At 36.3% G+C, this 26552-nt stretch overlaps 3 protein-coding genes, 1 long non-coding RNA gene and 1 pseudogene across 5 annotated transcripts; 3 read left to right on the forward strand and 2 right to left on the reverse strand.

Annotated features, from left to right (window-relative positions):
- The first annotated feature begins 2566 nt into the window (after window positions 1–2566).
- Window positions 2567–3334, forward strand: LOC112736114 (uncharacterized). Its single transcript, XR_003168727.3, has 3 exons — window positions 2567–2835; window positions 3074–3145; window positions 3223–3334. It is a non-coding gene; the product is annotated as an uncharacterized lncRNA (long non-coding RNA).
- A 3983-nt stretch (window positions 3335–7317) lies between these two features.
- Window positions 7318–10714, forward strand: LOC112735665 (7-deoxyloganetin glucosyltransferase-like). The gene is made up of 3 exons (XM_072232141.1): window positions 7318–7564; window positions 7651–8442; window positions 10446–10714. The coding sequence occupies exons 1-3, from the start codon at window positions 7318–7320 to the stop codon at window positions 10712–10714; spliced, it is 1308 nt and encodes a 435-aa protein (XP_072088242.1).
- Window positions 10715–13945: 3231 nt separating this feature from the next.
- LOC112734903 (uncharacterized) lies at window positions 13946–16961 on the reverse strand. Its single transcript, XM_025784426.3, has 3 exons — window positions 15562–16961; window positions 14448–15485; window positions 13946–14350 (listed from the first exon to the last, which is right to left on the reverse strand). Exons 1-3 carry the CDS (start codon window positions 16228–16230, stop codon window positions 14144–14146), a joined length of 1914 nt encoding a protein of 637 aa, XP_025640211.1. The 5' UTR covers window positions 16231–16961; the 3' UTR covers window positions 13946–14143.
- A 343-nt stretch (window positions 16962–17304) lies between these two features.
- LOC140182502 (uncharacterized) lies at window positions 17305–21353 on the forward strand. 2 transcript variants are annotated; one of them, XR_011878208.1, is made up of 4 exons: window positions 17305–17443; window positions 17526–17683; window positions 18284–18454; window positions 21131–21353. XR_011878208.1 is itself a non-coding variant. In XM_072229103.1 (3 exons), the coding sequence occupies exons 1-3, from the start codon at window positions 17369–17371 to the stop codon at window positions 17918–17920; spliced, it is 327 nt and encodes a 108-aa protein (XP_072085204.1). In that variant the 5' UTR covers window positions 17311–17368; the 3' UTR covers window positions 17921–17955. The 2 variants fall into 2 exon arrangements, 1 of the variants encoding a protein (XP_072085204.1); XM_072229103.1 differs by lacking the exons at window positions 18284–18454; window positions 21131–21353 and adding an exon at window positions 17827–17955 and having other exon boundaries at window positions 17311–17443.
- On the reverse strand, window positions 21315–25323 carry LOC112734905 (S-adenosyl-L-methionine-dependent tRNA 4-demethylwyosine synthase-like; annotated as a pseudogene).
- Between the last annotated feature and the right edge of the window lie 1229 nt (window positions 25324–26552).

Genomic DNA, 26552 nt, shown 5'->3' on the forward strand with positions numbered 1-26552 from the left:
ATGAAATACTTATAGTAAACTAAAACAAGAAAAGGAAACTAATACGTCCTAAACTAATCTCGTCGAAGAGGCTCCCATACTTGCATCCTATCCCATCCTTGATCAGGACTCTTCAGTTATTTATGAATCGAGGTACCAGGGGTCTCCCTCCAACACCCTTTCGCGCAGTGAAGACCCGGTTCCGTTGCGTGGGATGAACCAAAACTCGACGGGGTGCCGAAGTGGGGGAATAGGGTACGTATTCCACCTTTGGACTTCCGCAAGGGTTCAACTCCTCCTCTGGATCCTCCTCCATGGTGTCTTCCTTCTGGCCAGGGTCGTCAGATTCCTCTTCCTCGGCCTCGGAGTCGGACTCGAGGTGTTCCACCTTAGGTGACCGCTTTCTAGATGTTGAAGCATTCCTATCTAGGAAGGTTATGATGGGCAGCTGGGGTTCCTCTTCCACGGGTTCTCGACCTAAGTAGATAGTTTGGAGCACGGTAGTAGTGGTCGCAACTACCCACGCGTGCTTCGAGGGATCATACTCAGAAGTTTCCCTCGAGGGGCACTGCGTCCTCTCTATCCGCTGTGCCATGTTCCTCTGGAGATAGTATGGGAAAAGAAAGGGAGTGAGAACCTAACGTCTCAGTAGGAGTGCTATGTAACACCTCCATATCCATCTCCAGCCCACGTGCGGGATTTTAAAAACAAGCGTATAACATGGCATGTAATATGCATCTTCTTTTTGAAAAACATGTGTGTAAAAGAAAGGGAAAACATATAGGAAAATAGAAGGATAACCTCAACATAATCATAATCAAATCTAAGGAAAACATAGAACTCAAGCTTTCATTCGTGCCTTCTTTCTTTCTTAATTTATAACTTATATGGAGGGTATTGAGCTCAAACCGGTATAAGTGGGAGTCCCCTTCCCTTACCGAAGCTTCTTATCCCAAACGTTTTGGCGATCACCTTCCCTTACCGAAGGATCATATTGATATCTTGTCTTTGGGGGTCACCTTCCCTTACCGAAGGATCATTCCCTCAGTTTAATTTACAATCAAGGTTATTTAGACATACACAAGAATGGAGTCATATAAAAAGATATCTTATTATATAAAATTGATGGGATAGTCCCCTTCCCTTACCGAAGGTTCTTATCCCAAACGTTTTTCGATCACCTTCCCTTACCGAAGGATCATCTCTATTATCTTGTCTTTGGGGGTCACCTTCCCTAACCGAAGGATCATTCCCTCAGTTCAATTTACAATTTGGTTGTTCAAACATACACGAGAGAAAAATCATATAAGAAGAGATCATGCAAGAAAAGGGACAATTATGATGATAAAGGGATTTATGAAAAATTATGGGATCCTAGCATATGTATGGATTTTCCAATTAAAAGATTTTGGTAAATATAATAGCATGGGTGGAAAGAGGTCATATCAAGGTGCAGATAATAGGGCATTCTAAATGATTGCATAAAATATTTAAGAAAGCATGTACTCTCGATTTTTAAAGGAATAATAACATAATGACATGCACATAATAAAATAGAGTATATTAAATATCTGAATAACATATTTAAGAAAGCATGTACTCTTAATTTTAAAGGAGTAATAATAATATTATGACAAGTCACATAGATGCACTTAATAGAATAGGATGTATATTAAATATTTGAATAACATATATAAGGAAGCATGTACTCTTGATTTTAAAGGAGTAATGGTAACGTTATAACAAGTCACATAGATGCACTCAATGGAATAGGATGTATATTAAATATTTGAATAACATATTTAAGAAAGCATGTACTCTTGATTTAAAAGGAGTAATAATGACATTATGACGAGCCACATAGATGCATTTAATAGAATAGAATAAAATATTTAAGCAAGCATGTACTCTTAATTTTAAAGGAGTGATAATAACATTATGACAATATAATCATATGAAAGGGCACAACATGAGTATTTGAATGAACATCATAAGAATACATATACTAAGGATTCAAAAAGGCATGAAGGACATGATAGGCAGACATGATCAACATGAATAAAGGATGAGGGAACGATAATTAATGCCATGATAATAGTCGTGAATGGAAGAAATTAAAAAAATGAAACATAACACATGCCAAGCGTTTAAAAACATAATTCCCTACCTTCTTTTCTAACGCTTCTTTGAGCTTGCCTCTTGTGTTTGCCCACAGAATGTTATTTCTTTGTAGAGAGAGAAGGGAGAGGATAAGTGTTTGAGAGAAGTGATTTTCTACCTATGGGTGCTCCCCTATTTATATACATTTGAGGATGGGGTGGTTGGGATATTTTAAATTTCAAACTGAGGGTGGTTACCAGGTTCCTATCCCAAAATTTCAAAATTCTAAACTTATCTCCTAACTGATTTTCAAACTTCAAATTTAATTTTGTTTCTAGAAGGGGCGGTTGTTACAACCCGGAATAAAACCTGCTTGTAAAGGACTAATGAAGAGAAATCTATTAGCATGCACTCACAAGTGGTACTAAAGCTGCAAAGACAATTCTGAATTTTACTTGACATTCAATTATATTTTTGTTTCTGCTACAGCCTTAGCAGCCCTGGAATCTTTAAATCTCAACAGGTGCTGTCTTTCTGATGAAGAATTTGAGAACCTCTCTAGTAAGACTGATTCTGTTTTCTAATGACCAAACTTGAGGACTTCCTCTGCCAAGTTTGTACTTGTAGCTCTAATGATGAAAATATGAATTCATGGTTTAACAGTCTGCTTACAATTTCCTGTAGGTCTTAAAACCTTGAAGAGGCTAAGTCTGGCATTTAACAGGATCACAGATGCCTGTTTAGTACATCTGAAAGGTGCTTCTAATTTCTCTGCCTTTTGTTATGGTGACTGTCTTTTCCACATGCTGCTTCTCAGTATATTTTTCTCACCAATACATTTTCTGAATTTATGCTATTTCAGAATTACTGTTACAAAAATTCAGAATGTGAAGAAAAGACCATGTCCTTAATTTACACCATGCATGCGCTGCTAGTTTATTTTGAATTTTCCAGTTATCCTTTATATCCTCATTTATTTATTTTCTGGGTCCAGGTTTAGTAAATTTGGAGTATTTAAATTTGGATTCCTGCAAAATAGGCAATAAAGGGCTTGCCAATTTGACAGGTTTACTATTAAATTTGTGGTGTTTACCAAATGTAGCTTTGGATTAACTTTATATTAACAGTTATTTGTTCATTCAGGCCTCACTCTCTTGAGAAGTCTAGTGTTGTCAGACACTGAAATTGGTTCCAGCGGGCTGCGTCATATATCAGGTACATGGAAAAAATCTTATTAAATAAAAATTCAAACCCGGTCAAATTATTGTGTTGTTTATAAACTTGTTGGTTGTATTCTTCACGAGCAAATGCTCTATGACCACAAGGTGGTACATAAGTCGTTATTGCATTGTCACCTTTTCTCTTTTTCTTTATGCTTTTTAAAAAAAAATCCTCGATCAAGGTGTTCTATTGTTCAGGTTTTTAGTTTTGGTTTCTTGCTGATTAATTTCAGGGTGCTATTGATTTGACTGCAAGAAGTTCTGTAACTAAGTTTGCTATTTTTCAGTTGCCAACTGTTAGTAAAAAATATTTGACAATATGTACTTTATCATACAGTCATTAATTTGTTTTTCTTTTTTCCTTTTTTTTATTTGAAAAAACATATTGTCATTTGAGTTTTGTTTGTTTACTCTTCTCTTATCCTTGTACATTTCCATTTGATGCATTTGTTGATTATATATGGTTCCGACTTTTATACGGGTTTACACAAACTGGAAGATTTGAAGCCTGAAAAGACTATCAGGACTGACAAATCTTAAATCACTTAATCTGGACGCCCGACAGATTACTGATGTTGGACTTGCAAATCTCACAAGTAAACTTTTCATTGTGTCTGCTATGCTTTTTCTTATTGTATCATTTTTAAGTTGGAGCTTTTTGTACAAGAACTATGGACTCTTGCTATATAGATGGTGCTACATAATAATGTTGAGCAAGAATCAATAACTCAAATTGTGCTCTGTAGCTAAGCTTTCTCTGTAGCATGATGAATTTCCCATGGGACAGAACCAATCCCCTGATATCACATCAGAAGACGTGGCGAGTGCTGAAGATGTCGACGAAATTGTGTGTTCACTTGAAGTCACCTCAAATTTAAGGCACAATGAAGGTATATTGTAGGTTGATGGGCACAGGGATCTTTTTGAAGGTGACCCCTACTTGAAGCAAAGGCTTCGTCTTCGCGACTCATCACAACCCTGAATGTGTTACAAGCCTACACGTTGAAGAGAATCCGCGACCCCGACTACCATGTCAAGTTAAGGCCACATTTGTCAAAGGAATTCATGGAATCAAGCAAGCCAGCTGCAGAACTTGTGAAACTCAACTCAAAAAGTGAGTATGCTCCTGGTTTGGAGGACACACTTATCTTGACAATGAAGGGTATTGCTGCTGGCATGCAAAACACAGGTTAAGAAGCTGAAAAATTTTGCATTTTTTTTGTTATGTCAATGGATATGTAAACATTATATAACCTATTCTATGATGTCTGCTGGATATTTAGATCAGCATCATATGACTGTGTCTCTAATACTATTGTTATTTATATAATAAGACCTTGATCCCTTATGATGACATATTTGGTTATATATGATAAACGTAATTAATAAGCAATCCCAGAAAACCAAAAGTAATTAATTAGGGATATCTATCTAAGAATGGTGTTAAAAGCCTATTTTTCATCCCTTGACATGTTTAAGAGAAAAAAAAAAATTAAATGGCTCTTGACAATTATTTCAAAAGACAACGAGGTCATCAATTAAAAAAAATACATTTTTCAATTTATGATCTTTATTTTGATGAGACTAGTTAGCTCCTTTGTCAATATTTTCTAGTTGTATTAACGGAGTAAGCCTATATAGCATATTAAATGATTGATTTATCTATTGAGAATCAACTACGATTAATAAATTCTTTTTTATTGGGAGTCTTTGTTGTCTTTTAAGAATAATTATCTTGGTCGTTTAGTTTTTATTTTTATTTTTTATTATCCTTTTTCAAATACATTAGCTAAATTTATTGTGTAAAACTAAAAAATATTAATGATTTTTAAACTATTTTTATTTATAAAAATTAAATAGAGAACATATTAGTGATTAACGTGTCATATAAATATGTTTTAAAAAAATTATTGACAAAAAAACTAATCAGTCTCACAAATTTAAATATTAAAAATAAAAAGGAGTAATTTTTTTGTTTGAAACCTAATAATCCTTCAAAAGAATTACCACATACCGGGTTTGATCACTCTATATTTAACCTCCTATACCACACAACATATGGATGGATTCAACTCAACAACATCAAATCCTCCACTACATGATTTCAAGAACATCTCTTTGATCATTTCATGGTCGAAGAAACCAACTTTGGTTTGGTCCCATGCGAACACAAAACGTTTTCGTATGCAGTGGAGACAACCTATGGTAGATCGGCACCACGTGTCGATATGGTGTCATGGCACAATAGATTTGTTTGAGTAAACTTTAAAATATATATTTTTTAATTATTTTAAAAAATATATTTTAAAAGAATAAAAATAATTTTATATTTAAATATTTTATATAAAAGAATATTTTTATTACTTATATTTAAATATAATAATATAAAAAATATTTTTTTAAAAATATAAATTATAACTTTTCAAATACTTTTTAAAATTTTTCAAATGTACTAAAAAAAATTTATTAAAAAAAAGAGTTAAGTATTGTTTTTGTCCTCAATATTTGGGGTAAGTCATATTTGTATCCCTAACATTTAAATCGTTCTATTTGTATCTTTAACGTTTATAAAAGTGATTCAATGTTATCCTACTATCAATTATACTAACAAATCGGATTATATTTTTCAATTATTCTCACTTGAATGTATTCATTCTCAATTAGGTTTCACTTGAATGTGGTAGATTTTAATATTATACCCACTATTTGTGTTTAGATTCAATTATGTCCCTAGAAAAGTGAATTATGTAAATGTTGTAGGAATTAGTTTCAACATTTGATGAGCTATTTTTTGGAGTAGATCATCGATTCTATCCCAGACATTTGTATTCTAACTTCAAGAAGAGATTTTTAAAACTCAAACTAAAGCGCTCATGATGTGTAATTGACGGCATGATAACATTGAATCACTTTTACAAACGTTAAGGATACAAATAGGACGATTTAAACGTTAGAGACACAAATAGAATTTACCCCAAACGTTGAGACAAAAACGATACTTTACTCTAAAAAAAATTATTAATTTAATAACATCCAAATAAACACGATTATATAATAGGCTTTGGTTTTTGATTTAGCCTCCGCATAGAGGATCTCATCACTATCTCCTTTGATGAGGGTGTAGGGTGGACCCCTTTTTTTCTTGTCCACGGAAATAATGTGATATGATTCATGGAACCAATATTATGGAATGAGTTAATAGTCAATTTCGTCCCCGAAAGTGTCCTCGATCTCCATTTTCATCCCCGAAAGTTAAAATTAATCAAAAACGTCCTCGAAAGATACCGGTGTTGATCACGTTCGTCCTTCCGTCTTCTCGGTTGATGAGATGGCAAACGGCTGCTTACGTGGCACGTTAACTGCCAAGCTGGCCAACGCCAGGGTGTAGGATGTTGTTGCTGACAAGATAAGTTTCGTTTAAGCCATCAAATTAGTCCTTCGAGTTTATAAACCCTAATTCCAAAACGAACGATAAATACTTCGAGGTGATCACTTTCGGTGGTAGTAGAGGTAACTAGGAGGCGTAATCCCTGGCTGGCTGCGTGGATGGAGAGAGGAGATGGTGGTTGTGGTGGCGGTTTGTCACATGCATCGCACGACAGTCATGGATCCAGTGTTTCGATGCGAAGGAGGAGGGTGAATGCTCATGATGGATCATGTTTCTGTGGGCTGAAAACTGTGATTAAGAAATCTGGGACAGCGGAGAATCCGAATAGATTGTTCCATGCATGTCCAAGGTACCGGGTGAGTGATGGTAAAGGAAGTTAAAGCTTTTTCATGTTCTTATCCTCTGTTGGGTGTTCTCTGATTTTTTTTGTTTACTCCCATATGAAATTACATAAGGGTAGTCACTGCAATTATTTTAAGTGGGTTGATGATGATGAATTTGAAGCAGTGGGTGTGTGTGGTACAAAGAAAGATGCAGGAGCTGATATGGAGGTTGAAGGTGAGTATGATGAATGGAGGGTGAAGGTGGCATGAAAGTTGGGCACTGTGGAAGCTGAAGTTAGAGTTTTTCATGTTCTTATTCTCTGTTGAAGGCTTGTGTTCTTTCAGAAAACTCATTGCAAGCCTTGTTTCTCCAAACCATGATGATGTGCCTCCTGTTACTTGCATAGTTTCTGATGGTGCTATGTGGTTCACTTTGAAAGTTGCTCAAGAGTTCCACATCCCTCACTTTGTGTTTTTCACTCCCAGTGCCTGTGGCATGCTGGGATACATTAACTTTGAAGAGATTCGGAAAAGAGGTTATTTCCCATTGAAAGGTACTCTCTTGTATTATATTTTGACAAGTTTTTATTTGTATCATACAATTTTTTAATAGAATAAAATAAAAATTTATTCTTTTCAGATGAGAAGAATCTGCTTGATGGATATCTTGATACTGAAGTTGATTGGATTCCAGCAATGAAAGGAGCAAGACTAAAAGACTTTCCCACATTTCTTAGGACTACTAATCCTTCTGATGTAATGTTCAATTACAACATAGTAAAAGTGAACACTGCTATGCATGCCAAAGGGGTTATCCTTAACACCTTTGAAGACTTAGAATCAGAGGTTTTGGATGCCATCAGAGCCAAATACTCCAATGTCTACTCCATTGGTCCATTATCAATGCTATTCAAACAGCTCTCAAACTCAAATACTCAATTGGAGTCGATTGATCTGAATCTGTGGAAGGAAGACAACAAATGCTTGGAATGGTTGGATAAAAGAGACAGAGGTTCTGTTGTGTATGTGAACTATGGTAGCTTAGTGATTATGACACCAAAGCAACTAAGTGAATTTGCTTGGGGTTTGATTAATAACAAGTACCATTTCTTGTGGGTCATAAGGCCTAATCTTGTGCATGATAATAATAATAATGGTGATAGGAAATTAAGTGATGAATATGTGAATGTGATTGAAAGATGTGAGAGGGGATTGGTATTGGGGTGGTGCCAACAAGAGAAAGTTCTGTGTCATGCATCAATTGGCGGATTTCTAACACATTGTGGGTGGAACTCAACATTGGAGAGCATATGTGAGGGAGTTCCAATGGCATGTTGGCCTTTCTTTGCAGAACAACAAACAAACAGCTTCTATGCATGCAAGAAATGGGGGATTGGGATGGAGATTGAGTGTAGGGGTGGCAACGGAGCGGGTAGGGGCGGGTTTTTGCTCTACCCGACCCCGTCCCGCCTGACAAAAAACCCGCATAAAACCCGTCCCGCCCTACCCGCGGGTAGTAAAATGTTAAACCCTAACCCGCCCCGCCCCTATAATTTTTAAATCTAACAAATAAAATAAAATTTTAAAAATTATATAACCACCATTTACATACATAACATAAATTAAAGTAAAAATTTATATATGATATAATATTATTAATCATTTTACTAATTATTTTATATATGTTACATATATTATATATTAAAAATATATATATTTATATATATATTATATATACCGGGGCGGGTAGGGGCGGGTTTAACCGAACCCGCCCCTACCCGCACTAGAACCCGCCCCGTTAAAACCCGCCCCGGTGCGGGGGCAGGTAATTACCCGCCCCGAGCGGGTAGGGGCGGGGTGGGTACCCGCAGGTTCGGGTAGTGTTGCCACCCATAATTGAGTGTGATGTTAAGAGAGAGCAGGTTGAGGGGCTTGTGAGGGAACTCATGGAGGGGCAAAAAGGGAAAGAAATTAAGGTTTATAAACTCGAAGGACTAATTTGATGGCTTAAACGAAACTTATCTTGTCAGCAACAACATCCTACACCCTGGCGTTGGCCAGCTTGGCAGTTAACGTGCCACGTAAGCGGCCGTTTGCCATCTCATCAACCGAGAAGACGGAAGGACGAACGTGATCAACACGGGTATCTTTCGAGGACTTTTTGATTAATTTTGACTTTCGGGAATGAAAATGGAGATCGAGGACACTTTCGGGAACGAAATTGACTATTAACTCATTATGGAATATGCCACTCTTATGGCGAGCATTAGCGACATGAAAATGATCAAAAGGGTAGAAAATAAAGCACATTTTATTCCTAAAAGAATTAGGTAAAGATTAGTTAAGTATTAGTTAGGTTGTTAATTATAGAAAAATAGATATTTTTATTTTTTTGTAAAGTATAATTTTATATTATTTAATATTTTTAATTTTTTTATTTCACTTAAAGAATATAAAATAAAATATCACACTTCATAAAATAATTGAGAAGATCTATTTTTATTATCTATTTATTCTTTAAATAGAAAATGATAAATGGTAAGTCTTAATTATGTAAAAATTATGATTAAATTTGACATGAATTATTAACAGTATTATTGTAATAAAACTAATAATTGGTACGAGATTAATGATTTTTAATAGCAAAATCTATATTATAATGATATCAGATTAGTTACGAAAGCTGAAAATCACGTGAAAAAACATATATATATATATATATATATATATATAGACGAGCATGTGATTATCATACAATTGATAAATAAATAATTACTGCTCATTAAAACATAATAATAATAATAATAATAATAATAATAATAATAATAATAATAATATTTACAGAAAACATTATAAAGTTTAAAAACATTTTATGTAAACTAAAAAAATGTAAAAAATTATACAGGTCTTGTACCGTATCCTATAAATCGGAACTACCAACCTATATTTCAGATAACACTAGCTACGTCAAACAAGTAACTAACAGATAATCACGTTACAATAATAATCACCAAGAATCTCGGTATAAGCCGAGATTCACTCCAGCAAATCATCTAATGGAAACCGCCCATAGACCTATAAAGCGGAAACCTCTAAACCAATGAACCTCAGCTCAAGTAGCAACACCTCAATACTTACATCTCACGCTCATATTTGAATATTGATATTTTTTACTCTCCTCTAACTTGAGCGTCGGAGTCCTTTTTGCAGGTACCCCTCTCGGTTTGTGTTCAAGCAAGGCATTTCCCGCTGCCGACCAGGTCTCTCCTCCCAACAGCAGGCAGAATCCGACCTATAACGCGGAGACGTGTGTCCTTGCCGGAACATTGGCGCCCACCATGGGGCCAAGCGCCTCACTTTGTTTTCTGATTATTTTTTCGAGCTAACAGCACTACATTGGCCCCATATTTCCTCTTCCCTTTTTTCTTTTTTCAGGAACCATGACGGATCGCTCGGCAACACCCTCGACCAATCCAAACAATGCCGACCTGTTGGCGGCAAATGCCGCCTTGTTAGCGGAAAACCAACGAATGGCTGAGCTTCTGGAGGCCATACAGGATAACGACGAGCAAAAGGCCAATAAGAAAGCGAATACTGACCAACACGAGGAACATCAATCGGAGTCAAACGCAAAGACGGGAGAAACCAATCTCATAACGCTTTTTTTTCTTTCATCACATTTCCTTTTCCTCAGACTATTATAAGAAACCAAAAATCCCATGAACCCTAAAGAAGCTCAAACAATTACAAGTCCAAATAATTTTAGCCCACTTTCCAAAAAATCATAATCACACACACACATTAATCTTCCTAATGTATACCGTCGACATGCTCTGCTAACCATCTACTACGACCTGCTACAACCCGCGCTGCCAGTCTTTTAGGTGCGCAATTCTCTATGTACCACAGAGGAAGGAAGCTATGCATCGCAACATGCTAACTGCCACAACAAATCCATATGTATGGATGTTTCATATGATCCATACCAGAGAATTTTTCTGGTGTAACTAACTGAATTTTTAACTAACTGCTGAGCTATCATTGGCAGCTTAACACTTTTCTAACTGCTTTTGTTCTCTAGAGTGGTTTACTTGTGCACATTTACTGCCTCCTGAAACCAAGGGTTGCTCAGCTGTTGTTGCTCTAAGTAGTTGCATTAAAGTTCTGCTTCAAACACTCTTAACAAGTCCCTGAACTTGAGGAAAGCTGCTGCTGAAAGAGGCTTTGTCAGTGTATCTGCCAATTGATCCCGAGCTAGGATATGTTGCACAAAATTTTTTTTTTTGTGACATAATCTCTAACAAAGGACTGACTTAGTGCAAAATATTTGGATTTATTGTGTAGGATTGGGTTGGGTGACAATAAAACAGTACTTTGATTGTCACAATAGACTATGGGTTTGGTAGAACAAGGGACTTCGATTTCACCCAGCAAATTTTGTAGCCAGATAATCTCAGTTACTGCATCTAAGATGCCTCTGAATTCTGCTTCAGTGCTGCTTTTTGAGACTGCAATTTGTTTTCTACTTGCCCAGGACACTAAGTTTGAACCCAGGTAAATTGCATAACCATTTGTCGACTTCCGGTCATCAACATCACTGGCCCAATCAGAGTCACAAAACCCATATATTATGAAGTTGGTGAACTTGTTGAACCTTAGCCCATGTTGTAAGGTGCCTGCTAGATACTTGAGAATCGCTTTACAGCTTTCTAGTGGGATTCAAGAGAGTTGTGAAGAAATTGAGCTACTTTGTTCACAGAGAAAGAGATTTTTAGTCTGGTGATTGTGGCATACTGAAGGCCACCAACAATGGATCTGTATAGTGTGGGGTTGTTGAAGGCAGTGTCGCCAAAGGCAGAGAGTTTTAGGGATGAGGTCATAGGGGTTGGTATTGATTTTGCATTGTTCATATCAGCTTTCTTTAGAAGTTCCTTAATGTATTTGGTCTGCTTCAGTGTGACAGTCCCTGTGGAGCTTTTGCAAATTTCAATTCCAAGGAAATAGTGTACTTCACCAAGATCTTTTAAGGAGAATGTGTTGTGTAGTTGTGCCATAATTGCTGCAATTTTACTTTCAGAGGTACCAGTTACTAAAATGTCATCCACATAGACAAGGATGTAGGTGGCAGAGGTTGCTGTGAGCTTTGTGAACAGGGACACATAAGATTTTGTGCTTGTGAAGCCAGATTGATAAAGGGCAACACTTAGTTTTGTAAACCACGCCCTTGGAGCTTGTTTGAGTCCATAGAGAGATCTTTGGAGCTTGCAAACTTGCAGACTGTTAGGGGATACAAAGCCCTCTAGTTGTTTCATAAAAACTTTTTCATAGAGGTCACCATTTAAGAACGCATTGTTGAAGTCGAACGGACAAATTTTTCACCCTTTTGCAAGTGAAATGCTCAACATGACCCTGACCATTGAAGGCCTAACCATTCAATGGGCTGAATATTTGGTCATAATCGACCCTTTGCTTTTGGTGAAACCCCTTTGCCACAAGCTTGGCCTTGTATTTCTGGATGCTACCGTCATGATTTCTTTTCACTCTGAACACCCATTACAACCTATGGGAGCTGAGTGAGTCGGCGGATCCACCAAACGCCAGGTGGGTTGAGTATTCTTCTTCCATTGCTACTCTCTAGTGTAGGGTGGCAAGAGCTTCTTCGATAGATGCTGGTAGGGGCTCTTTTGCACATTGTTCATTATATAATTAGTATTTGTCACATATAATGATAAGAAGCATGATGATTGAGTCACAATTAGGAGGTGTTGTATTCAAAGACTCTTGATTTGAAACTTAGCTTAGGCATTTTAGAACCGACTTAGGGTTCGGTTCACCGATTTTTTTGTCAAACTAGCAGGTTCGGTTCAGTTTTTATAACTACGAATAAAATTATAATGGTGAAATATTATTTTAGGTACAAAAAGTCATTTTGCAGATCGTGCTATTATTTCACTTCTAAAGTTCTAATTGAAAAAAAGTCCCACATTTTGCTCAAAAGATGGTAATTTTTTGTTTTTTTAACCATTACTTAAAAAAAAAAGTTTTACGGTGCATGTTAATTGAATTTTGCCAGTTGTTTAAGAAACCTGGGTAAAAAGAGATAGAGTTGTTAATAACCCTTAATGCTGGCCCTTTTAGTATTGAAGAATTTATTTTCTACTTTTGTTTATCAAATTTGAAATATTTGTCAATTTATGTTTTTTAAATAAATGCATATCTAATAATCTGTTTTTATATGAGTATGATTCGTATATAATCTAAAAAGCCTAGTTTGATAAAACGATCTCGAATACATAACTAATTAAAATGATTTGAAAAAGAAATGATATTTTGACTCTCTAAAAATAATTTTAGTTCGATAAAATGACTCTAAATATTATTAGAGTACACTTTAAATAGAATAAATTTGTTTCAATAAAATATAAATTGCTATATCCATATGAATTATTCAATTTAAAATATTCTAAAACAAAAAGTAAAACAAACACAAAGTTGCCAATGAGTAATAACTTAAATGACATAGTCTCCCCATACTCAATTAAGAGGTTACGAATTCGAGTCTCCTATCTTTGGTAAAAAAAAAAAAAAAAAAAAAAAAAAAAAAAAAAACACTAAGTTAATACATGATTTATTATGTAGGTAAATTTTCTTTTATCGATAGTTATGTTTATATATAATTGAATGTAACTGATCAGTTAGTTTAGTTGTATAGGTTAGTATTTCTCCATTTTCATTCTAGCGATCGATTTACATTCTAACAATTTATTCACCAAACAATAAGAATATTCTAGATAAAACAATATTATTCGCTTGTTTAAAATTATTAGGCCTTGATGGAAATCGGAAACACTGAATAATAAGTTCAATTTCCCAATAAGCAACAATAACTAGCAATAGCTACGAGATCAGATCAGAGGCATACAAATCACTACAAATTGGTGATGAATAGGAAGGAATATATATTCATGCATCAACAAACAAAATCACGAGGATAATATTTCACAAGAAGAGTTCTAGTATCAACCAACAAAGTTCCAACATCCAATTTAAAAAAGTAAATTAGTTAATTCCTAGAATTTTCCTCTACGGTAATGTTCTAAAAGCTCAAGTTCTCCAATGCCAAATTTGGTGCCTCAGGTTGCGGCATTGGCCACAAGATTTCCATCCTTAATCTTGACGGGGCTAACCTCAGAGAGAAGGTCCAAGCATGGTGCTGCTCGACATACCCGTTGAAGCAGGGAGTGAGCAGTAGAATACCCTAAAACAAATTGTTGAGTGACATCACTCGATGGATCATAAGCTAAAGGAGGCCCAGATGTCGACGGATAATAAGCTGAAACCTGCATCATCTCAATCAAACAATTTAACAAATCAAGATTGACATCAATCAATTGTACTAAGAAAAGATCAACTGAAACGGTAGATGATCATACATACAGGATATCCAGATAATGATGGTTCATGAGGTTGGGGAACACGAAACATCAATTCCAAGTGGTGAAACTGAAAATCTAGGACATGGAAGTAGTGTCGTGACACGTCAATCGTGCCAGATGCCTTGCGAGACTCAAACATGGACATTAGATAGAACCAATACGTAGCATCCTTTTTGGCGTCCATGGCAAGGCGACGGCCTTGGACGGTGGTGAGATCGCAGGAGAGAGCAATGTGGGTGCAGATGGCTGCCAGGTTGAAGAGAACAGAGGCCTTCTCCAAATGGATGTTATGCTGAGAAGAGTGCTGTTGAGGGTTGATGGCATTGTACCAAACAAAGATAGGTGGGTTGGGTGAGGCATTCATAGGGAAGAAAGGCTCAATCATGCAAAGGCATTTGTAATAACGCATGAGGCAGTCACGGCGAAGGGGTAGCGAAAGGTCATCACGCAGCATCTCATTGCGCAATTTGTGTAGCATTTCCAGAAGGCCATCTACTCTCTCTGCCACACTCTCAGAGTATTTGAGGACAAAGTAACTGCGCAGGGACTCATAGAGATTCAAGGGCTCACTCTTCTTCAAAGGAATGAATGCAAGAATATCTGATGACGAAGAAGACAAGGAAGATGAGAGGATTGCCGAATCTGTTGGATAAGGAGGAGGCATGTCCCATGGGTAAGCCACCAGCTTTCCATACTTCATCATCTTGAAAGGATTGTACTCCGAGAGGTTGAGGTCAATGTACGTTTGTTTTCGATCTTCGTATAGCACCTTGCGTACCCTGCAGCAAATCCCTCTAACTAATATCTCAGGGACACATTCTGCATCATGATCAAGAGCACAAGATGTGACCGATCTGAATTTACGAGGTCGCTCGGATTTGGGTAGGATGGATGATTGCCTCTGACTAGCCTCCGCCTCAAAGAAGGTCGCCTTCTGGTAAAGATGAGTTACCCAGGTTTGGTCAAAAGAGTCGACATGTTTCCGTGCAGCCGAATCAGTAGGTATCAGTTCATATGCTCTACGATAAAGCTCAGAAACCTAAACATCATCATCATCAATTCATCATCATTAGAATGAAGAATAAATGTAAAATCAATCAAGAGTGAAGACTCACCGATCTAAACAATAGGGCACATCGGTGTTGTTGGAGAGCGTAACTGGCGTCGTTGTTGTTGAGTTCTTCCCGTAATTCCAGCTCGGAAGCCTGAGCGGAGAAGAGGAGGTGCAGAAACTCCGCGAAGACGAGAGTCAAATCGAGGGTGGCGACCACGTCCTTGGCAAAAACCTGCCAGAGTTGGCGGAAGAAATTGGCGGCAACTTTGAAGGCTTCCATTGCAAGGTGACGGCCAAGGGCGGTGGTACGGTCGCAAGAGGCAGCAATCTGGCTGTAGATGGCTCCGAGGTTGAAGACAACAGCGGCCTTCTCCAATTGGATGGCGCTGCGCTGCGAGGAGACCCCATCCTGATGATCAGGGTTGAAGGCGTCGTACCAGACAAAGAGAATGGGGTCGGCGTCGGAGGAGAGAGAGGTGAAGAGTCTCGCAACCATGGAAAGGCATTTAAAGTAGTGGAGGAGGCAGTCAAGTTGCATGGGAAGGGAAAGGTCCGCTCTAGGCTCCACCATGTCCCGGCGGCATTTGTTTAGGGTTTCGAGAACGCTTTCAACCTTTTGTGCATCGCCCTCCGAGTATTTTGAGGCTACCAACTTACGTAACGGCTGGTATAGCTCCACCGGATCAGTCTTCTTCAGTGGGATTGACAGCACCCGATCATCGTTGTTCATGGCGGCGTCGAATTGTGATACGATTAGGAATCCCTGAATTGGAATTGGGTTTGGATTTGCAAATTCCCCACTCCTCCTCTCCCCTTTTAACCTATTCGGGGATTTTTTATTTTTTATTTTTTAAATTATAAAAATTAAAATTTGAATAAGATAAAAAAAACCTCCAATTTATTCTCTCTTTTAACTTTGCCGCATAAAAAAGTGCCTTGTGTTGAGCGTCTCTTTCGACGACTTACTCTTTCTCTTCTTTTTTTTTTTTTTTGTCATGGACAAGGCCTGAAATAGGCCCTACTCAAAACAACCCGCCCAATAAAATTTAAAATAGTACAGCGTATTCTCTCTCCCTCCCAATACTTGGATTTATCCAAAAAAAACTAAAACCCTATACATGCTGCGAGTAACCATCCGAATACCAGGGATAATAAACATCTTATGTTATAAAAAGCTAATTTTGGATTCACTAAGGTTTGAACCCTTGACCTTCCGGATCTGGAATTCTTATACCATGTCCTGAAACCACTCATCCCAAAAGCGTAACTTGACAGGATAATGTAACACTAATAATAATATCTCTAATACTTTCTAAACCTTCATTGTACACATTGTACGCTTAGGTCATTGGCTCCCTATACTTTCTCACATGCTGCAACTGCCTATCACAATCTTTTTTATCTTAATGGCCATATTGTTAGCGCCTGATGCCTTGTCGACAGAATAGGCTCCCACCAAAAATGCTAAACTTAGAACTAATTTAACTATATCGGAACCTTCGTCGCTGATACTGTCAATCGGAACTTCAACCAAAATTGTTGTTTTTACTCCTAGTCCTTGGATATTGGTACTATGAAACCCAATTTGAGAAGAGATCAACTACACTGACCTGAGAGAATTTTCTTGGATCCAAGAAAGGGAAGTTCACTTTCCTTTATCGACGAGACATGGCTTGACTTGGTGCTATCCACGGCTCCAAATGAAAGTCTATGATATCCTCCTTTAGTTGTAATCTGAAGCCACCATCGGTGACTCTTACGGTTGCTGTGGTCCCGCGCCATTGACCCTAGAATAAGAGGAAGGATTCGCACGCGTTTCTCCCTCTTCCTTATCGGGTTTGGTTCTTCTGGGTGTGCTACCTTGTGTCATGGAGCTACTTGCTAAAGTTGAGACAGGGATAATTTGCTTTGGAATGTTCATGTCAGCCACTTCAATTTCCGATGTAAGTTGTTCATGGGGATGATTGTGGTCGTTCCTGCTTCTTTGCTGCTCTAGCCCTGAATTATATCTCGCCGATTCTGCAGAGGGATAAAAGCCCAATCTGTTTGTTTGAGGAGTCTCATCCCGTAGTATCTCACGCAGCTCACTTGGAAGGTATCTACTCCAATTTCTCCTCAATTTTCCGTCCGACTCCAATGTTGCCGCAGTATGCGCCAGGTTGTTTGCCTCCCTGGAGACCCAAGTAAGTCTACAATTCTGCATCTCTTCCATCCAATCGAGAACGTCCCTCGGTATTGGTTCAGCTTCTCCTTCTATACTCTTTGATTTTAATGCTTGAATGATCTGTAAATTATATGATTCTATCAGTACTTTTTTGAAATGTAGATTCCTGGCTAAAATGATGGCGTCCTGGTTCAACAACTCCCGATCATTGTTGTTCATGGCGCCGTCGAATTATGATACCATTAGGAATCACTGAAATGGAATTGGATATGGATATGCAAATTCCGCACCCCTCCCGTCCCGCTTTTAATCCCTCTCTCTTTTAACTTTGCCGCATAAAAAAGTGCCTTGTGTTTAGCGTATTTATCTCTTCTAATAAGTTGTTAAGGAGATGTAACCTACCTCAAATCTGATGAGTGTTGACAAATCAAGTTTGGAATTTAAAGCAAAGTATTAAGGATAAATGATAGGCTTTTCACTACCTGAATGATCCAACCGGTCGATAATCAATTCCTCTGCATTTCCCCTGTTTTCATTCCATAATCCTTCTGCACCAAACGGAGTGCATGCACTAAGCTTTAAAATTATTGACATCAAGTGTAACTTCCACAAATTGCAGTAAAGCAGGTACTGATTTAGAAACGCAAGGCTTGGATTCGTGTGGCATTCATTGTTCAAATGCAATGATTTCTAGTTTTCTACAGAGAATAAGTCATCTTCTGAAGTGGATAAGCAGTTGAGCAAGTATCAATGCCATGAAGCTTGCAAGGATGTTGTCCCGAATCATCAAGTTAGTGAAAATCTAATAAATATCTTCATTCTTCACTCAATTCTATTCTTTACCAAATAAATTTTTGGAAGTGTCACATCCCACAGCATCTATAAAAAGATACATTTGAAAAACCAAAAGCTCATGAGCTTTCATAATTTTTTTTTTTGTGTGTTTTATAAGTCAAAAGTATTCAAAGAATATGGTAACCTTTTGTTGAGTACTTTAGTCTCTGTTTTATTTGTTTATTTTCTTAGTTTTCTACTGTAATAAGATTTACGTTTAATGTGTCGAGCTCTCTTTTAAAAAAAAAAAAACAAAAAAACAAAAACAAAAAAAAAAAACCTTCTCTTAGTTTAAATTAAAAACTTACCTATTTAAATTAGAACATATTCTCTGACCCAAAAATGAAAAAAAAATAAATAAATAAAACACGATTAAATATTTTATGATATATCTTGTAAAAAATAAGTGTCTTATGAGTGGAGTCTTTTCATTAGAAAATATTAACGTATTCAAAATTTCAATTATTTTGTTTTTGTGTCAAAATTTTCAATTATCTGAACTTATTATAGACCTGATGTAAAAACTTTGTCGTCATATATTATAAGTGTTTCAATTCCAAAATTTCCCAACAAAATTCTAGCTTTTTGTCTTATTCTTATTGGCCGGAATATTCTATTTACCCAATCAAAATCCAAGATAGTCAACCAAATCATACATAGGTAACATAATAACATCTTGTATTCTATTTATTAAATTAGATTAAAGGTCTGATTAAGAGTTCAAATGGAAAAATTAACTCTTGCATCATCTTATTTACAAAATTGAGCATCGTCAGCTAAGAGAGAACTGAATTACTGAGTTGGTAGATCCGTAAAAGAGTTTTAAAATTACAAGAAGACAACCCTAGCTCAATTAATAAAACCATATGCCTTTTAATATGCTGCACCCGGATTCAAATCTTGGTGAATGTGCCAAGTGTTGAATATGAGCCTTTTAGTGTTGTGTGGGTGTGTGTAGCTGCACCCGGATTCAAATCTTGGTGAATGTGCCAAGTGTTGAATATGAGCCTTTTAGTGTTGTGTGGGTGTGTGTAGCATTAGTGTGTTGTGATACCTAGCATTGGGGGTTGTCCAATCTATCTGACCACAAAAAAAAAAAGGTAAGACGACCTTACTAAAAGACTATTGTCTAGGAACTGCAGTGAAAAATGAAAACCCTAATACTGCAAATAGAGCAAGAAGTTCTACAAGAATGTGAGCCGGATGCTCAATGATTACTGGCATTTCCAGATTATTATTTACCGCCAAGTGTCTAGAAGGAATCAACTCGATATTCCAAAAGGGGCGAGCCATAGCCAAAAGATCGCGTCCAGAAGAAGAGGCACCATAGCCTTGCACCCACAAGTACCTAAGAGAAGGCGATTTGCAGCAATGGCTAGTGCACGCTCACTGAAAAAGGAACAGCCTCTCATTTCGAGTTTCTGGAGATTCGGACAGCCCCGTATCAGACTGTCCGACATAGCCAAGTAACATCCATCTGACATTTTGGCTGTATTGCCCAATGTAGCCGGCAACCCACCCTGGTCGGTAAAACCCCGGGTTGGAGAAAAAGAGCAAATCTTCTAAAGCTTGGTTTACTTGTATAGTTTCATGTTACACAAATGCTTAAACCTAGTGTCAATATGATTGCTTGCTACACAAGGTCATGTATTTGGTCCTAGTTTATGGTATCTTTCGCTAGGTTTAGTAAGGTTTGCAATTTCCATGCACTACTTAAACAAATAAATCAGAAATAGACACAATAGATTGTGTTAATAAAGACAAGCATATAACATAGCGTGTGAAAGAGTAGTGACCACTTTTCTATAAATTTTAGATAGAAATGGCCCACCGTGCAATTTGTACATCGAGGGCCATAAATATTGCACTAAAACTTTTCCTCCATCAAGGGTTTATTCTGTCCATTCCATTTCTATATTGTTTTTCTTGTTTTATCACTCTCGTTATATTGAGAATGACTAATAAATGAGTTTAAGTATAGACCACCATTTACAAAGACATGCTTCTTAGATTTTGTGTGTTTCAGTCAAAAAACAGAAAAAAAAAATCTCAATCCTGTGAAAATTAAAAGCAGTATGATTACCAATTGAATCATTTTACAGTTTTCAAAGAATTTAATTTTGATTGTCTAATAGTATGAACTATTTTTCACAAATCACAATCATCTAATTTTATCTATTTTTCAAGGATCAAGATCCTCCAAAGTAAAAAATTAGTAAAGTGGAAAAATGAAGAGTTAATCACTCTTAAATTAAGATAGTAGGATACACATTTCATTAAGTTACAAAATCAACGGTGATTAACCCCTAACTTTACTACTTTATCAATTTTCTCACTTTAAAGGATTTAAATTTGTTTTTTAATAACTATTTATGTGAAAAATAGTTATTTTTACTAATGTAATATGAAAATCAAATCCTTTTCCAAAATATTAAAGGAAGAAATAAATGGCAACACAAATTAGTCTTATAAACAATTCAAAAATTCAAACAACTCAAACATGGGAAGAGAGCTTGTGCTCGTGAATTTACTGCCCTAAATTGGGGAGGGTAGTTTTTGTTATGCATACTAAAAAAAAGACAAAATAATTTATATTTGTAGCTAATTACAAAAATAATCTTGATTTATGTAGGTTAGCACACAAATCAGACAAAGTGGTACTAACACTTGTCTTGAGCTAAAGGTTAAGATGGCAGATTAATTAAATTATTGATAGGGACTACTAAGGAAAATTCCCAGAAAAGATGGTGCAGTGTGAAAGCATGTTTTAGCGAGAAAAAGGTAAATCTGACTTCTAACATATGGCACTTGCAAACTATTGAAAAAGCATTCTATACCAATGTGGTTTCAAAGAATACAAAGTGGTAAAATTTGGATACAAGACATAAACACAGTCATTAACTGCAAGTGATATAGGTTACCACTAATATGTGATAATAGTAATATATCAAAACTAAAAACATCACTTATGAAATTGAAATCTAAGAAAATGAGTGAGTGGAGAAAATCAAAACGGGCAAAAATGGGAAAGCTCAACATATCATTCCAATCTCAATTTCAAAAACATCACTAGTGCAGGACTCTATATTGTGACATTTAAGGTATTAAGGCTAAATACACTGCCAAGGTTGGTTAACCTATGTATACGGGCTCCCCGAATTTTCTAACCTGATTGATTGCGACTTGATTTATGATGTCGTCTCTCTTTCCTATATCTTGATTGTTCAGGATCGAAACCACCTTCCTCTGCTCCATAGACAGCCCATGAAGGTGTAGCAGTCATGTAATCTGTGCTGTCAAAAGTTCTTCCAGATGCCACCTGATTTTAAATGAAGCTTCATAAATAAAATAACAACTCAAAGTCGGTTCAGCATAGCAGGAAAGCCAGGAAAACAGACACCTACCAGGTCATGAAATTTATCGTAGTCTATCCATGTATACCACTTGCCATCAATCTTGAACTTCTTAGTCTTTGCTAAGAGAACACAACATGAATGAGCATGTTCACAAGCAACTTCATACTCCCCTTGGCTTTTCAGAGCAAGGGCCTCTGAAAAAGCTTTCACATCAGCATGCCAAGGCACATTTTCCATCGTCAATTTTGATGTGGCAGAGCTGCAAAAGAAAATCAAGAGATAATTGTCACTGAATGGTGCTTTTGACACACAAGAAGATATCTTGAGCAAAGAGGGTGCACAGAAGAGAAGGAAGAAGCATACGAGCCAAATATGTAACTCCCTTGATTTCAACAAAGTCAAGGCTCTCCAATACTAAAGAGCTTGTAATAAGCATCAACATCTTCAGTGTTCCAACCTTTCACCAATGTCAAGCGGTATACAGTTCTTTGATGTTTTTCCTTGAGGGCTGTCAAGGAATCCTGGCACATAATAGACCAGTTGATCAAGAGAACATAGAATATATCAAATGGCAACATAAAATAAAATGATATAGGATAAAGGGACCATATACTAAGGATCCTCAATTTGAATCCAAACCAGAGCTTGGCAACATCAGGTGGAAAAACTACATCTCTATAAAACTGTAAGTGAAATTACACATTTTACATCCTATGCTTATTGTTATTGATTACTGTGATGATTTGTTATCAGAATATAATTTCACACAGTTTTTCACTGACAATTAAAATGGACTCACAATGAATCGTTCCCAGAAATCTCCAAAGAGTGGCCTATCAATTGCCTTCAAGGAGTCTTTTGTTGCAGCATCTACACTGACATATAACTGCAAGACACAAACAAGAAAATTAAGTTTGGCTCGTATAACAAGCATGTTTTAAGATGTGAAACTCTGGAAGCTACACAAAACCTGGGTGAGAGGCTTCATTGACTTTATTTTATCTGGAAACTGTGCATTTGTCACCAGAAAAGTGGAAATTCTCCTTTTGTGCAGTTCATCCACAAGTGTATTTATCTCTGGATACATAATAGGTTCCCCAACAAGAGATAATGCACAATGTCGTGGTGTAAGACCTTCGTTTAGTCGCTCCAGGGTAACTCCTACGAAAAAGTAAGTAGAGTGGATCAATTTAAGTGATGACAAAGATATTGATTCTCCCACCACAACAGCACACATGCATATATTTGGAGGTGAGTCCTAAAACTGAAGTCATTACATGCATAAAAGTGCAACCTCTAGCAAAATATTGAAATAGGAAACTTTTTTGTCAGCTCTATTGTCTAACTGTGTGGGTTCATCAATCAGCAACATAGCTTCATACTATGAAATTATCAAGCATAAAAACATAAATTTACCAGGAACTCCTTTCATTTGTTTAATCATATTTGAATGCATCTCTATTGCAGAATTTACAATCTCTATTGGATCATCCATCTTCCATTGCCAACTTTTTCCCACCGGATTTGTGTGATGTCTCCAACAAAAAACACATTTATTTGCACAGGCCAGGCTAGGGGTTGCCTCCATGCACCTATTCATTCAAAAAAAAAAAAGGGAAAACCAAAAGCAAATGTTTAGTGAAAATGATTCCAAAATACCAATGACTGGATAATAAAAGTAAGGCTACTACAGTATGCCAAAGTAACAATAATATACCACATGTTTTTCTTCTATATATTTATTTATTACCTTATCTTCCTTTTCTGTTAATTTTTTTTTAAATTATTGATACACTACAATGTGATGAGATTTACTCTTACATTACAGAGCGCAGTATTATAAAAACTATGAAGCTCAGGCATAATGAAACTAACGTAGTGAATAAATATCTATAGTTGCCATCTAAAAGAAATCTAAAAGTTGTAGCACCTCAAGCATAATGAAACTAACAGCACCTAAAACAAATAAAAGAGCACAGTAAGGCAAGTTACTTTACCTATGGCTCTCAATACCATAGAATGAATGCTTGTAGCAACCACCCCGTCCTCGAAGCTGTGACTTGGTCCATCTACAAATCTTAACACCGCTATGCGAACCAATAATTTTATACCCCTGCAAATTGACAGTGAACATCAATAAACCAATATATGAAACTCTAAAGTCTAATATGCTTGCTTCTCTAAACCAATAATTTGCAAATAGCAAATTTCTGCACGGCATTATATCCATAGATGTCATTATATAAAGCACAACCTAATGGTTTTTAGATCACATTCCGCAATTTTTAGCAATTGTAGTAGTTACAATACCATAGCAACACCAACTGTATCTGCAATTTGAAACCAATACTATTACAATGATGATATTATACCTGCTTCTCTAAATTAGCTCTAATAACTGGAGTCACCATTTCCCTTTGGCCATTCACTTTTCCATTTCCATTACCATTACTCTCAGCTGCCGCTGCCGTCTTCTTCCTTGGTGGCACCTTCCCAGCAATGTCCTCAAGATCAACAATTTCCTCTTCCTCCAAATCACTCTCTCCTTCAGATTCCTCCTCAGAATCATAAACCCCACACTCCAAATTACCATTAACCCCATTTTCCAAAACCTTGCCTTTCAAAAAACCAACAACCTTCTCACACCACTTCTCAAAATCCAAATCCAATTCACCACCATCAACATCACCTTCCCCTAAAGGCACAACCTCACTCCCACCCAAATCCCTAATCTGCTTCACAAAACCCTTAGCCACCGCATTGAACCTCTCTCCATAAGCTCTACTCCCCACACCAAACACCCCGAACCTACAACCCTTCAGAAGCAACGCCCCAACCCTAAAATCCTTCACGCTCTCCGCGAGCCACGTGGCAAAAAAACGTGCTCCAGAAGGTGGATTCCCATCTTCCCAAGTCGAAGCAACGATGAGAACTAGGGTTTCTTTCGGTAAGTCTTCGGGCTCGTAGCTCTGAGCATCTACGAGGTCGAAAACGACGCCGTTTGAGGCTAAGAGATTGTGGAGGCGCTGTGCTAGGTTTTCGGAAGTTCCGGTTTGTGAAACGAATAGGATTTTGCCACGTGTAGTGTGTTTTGAAGAGAGAGTGAGGGTTTTGAGGTGGCGCAAGCGGCGAGACTTGTAGAGGAAGTAGAAGGTTGTGGCGGAGAAGAGAGCGAGTAGCGTCACACGCGCTGGGAAAGAAGACAATGCAGAGGGCATTTTAGGTATTTCCTTTTTCTCTTGCAGCGCGCGGTGGTGAAACTGAAACAAAGGAATGGGGAAGAAGAAGAAGAAGACGGCGTCATGAAACGAATTGTATGATTAATGGGCTTTAATTTAAACATGATGGCCCAATACATTATGGGCTCCTCTTTAATTGGCTCATTGTTTTTTGGGACTTGTGTTTTGGGCTCAGTTTACCATAAACAAAATCAAATACCAACAAAAAAAGTTCTGTCAAAAAATAAATAAATAAATTAAATCACCATGAGATTATTTGTTCCTATAAATCTACTTCCTCTTTGTTTGTGTCCAATTTTATTTTCTTAATATAAATTTCTTTTTAACCAAGTTGGGTTGGTCTAGTGGTTAGCTCACTAGTCAACACAGGTAATGTCACTAAGGTAGCGTTTGTTATTGGAGATAGGAGACAGAGACATGAATAGTACATGTTTAAAATGTGTTTGGAAGCAGAGACATGGACACAAAACACATTATCTCTAAGACAGTTTTTTATATTTTTGTGTAAATTCTTTTACGATAGGACAATAATGGACACGGGATTTGAAAGAGTGGATACGGACTTTTTTATAAATTTTGTTTTTTTTTTCATAGATAATTTTTATTATTTCACTATTATCCCTTCTTTTTTTTTCTATAATTAGTCTTGAAACTTTTGAAAAATAAATATTATTAAAGGTAAAATTAATCTTTTAAAATGCTAAAAAATAATTTATAAGTTGTAATTGATTTTATATAATTTGAAGAAAAATCAGTTTTTAGACAAAAAAATTAATTTTTTAAATAAAAATAGATTTTTATGTGCAAAAACTATTTTTTTTCATGTAAAAATGGATTTTATTTTTAAAACTGATTTTTTATTTAAAATTAATTTGGCTTATTAACCTAAACAAATTTTTTTATTAATCAAATTCATATCTATTTTTTATTAATCTTAACCATATGTATTCCTACATATTAATAATAAATTTAAAAATAAAATAAATATAATTATAATTTTATTTTAATATAAATATTATTATATTTTTTTTATTAAAATTGTTGGTCCCTTCAAACATTTTTTTAAGTTTTGTCCGTACTCCTACGTACTCTCATTCTCTATTAAATTAGTTTGTACTTAACGTAGAAAATTTAGAATCAATTATTATTTTAGTCATTTCATATAATACACATACAATAATTTTTAGTGTTTCCGTCTTATTATCTCTGTCTCAGTGTCATCCTCTGTCCTGTTTTTGAAAATAAACGCAGCCTAACATACCAAAGTGTACTGTTCCATGAATCCTAAATTATACACTATAAATATCCTCTCACGCACCAAATGTTTCAAGATAATAACAAAAATAAAAAAAAATATTCTAAGTGGAAGATATAAATCATTATAAATAATAAAAAGATCCATATATTTAAAAAGTCAAAAAAATAAGTGCAAGATATAAAGTTAACTTGTATTTTAATG

This window comes from Arachis hypogaea, chromosome 3 (genome assembly GCF_003086295.3).
Source record: "Arachis hypogaea cultivar Tifrunner chromosome 3, arahy.Tifrunner.gnm2.J5K5, whole genome shotgun sequence".
NCBI classification, from domain to species: Eukaryota; Viridiplantae; Streptophyta; class Magnoliopsida; order Fabales; family Fabaceae; genus Arachis; species Arachis hypogaea.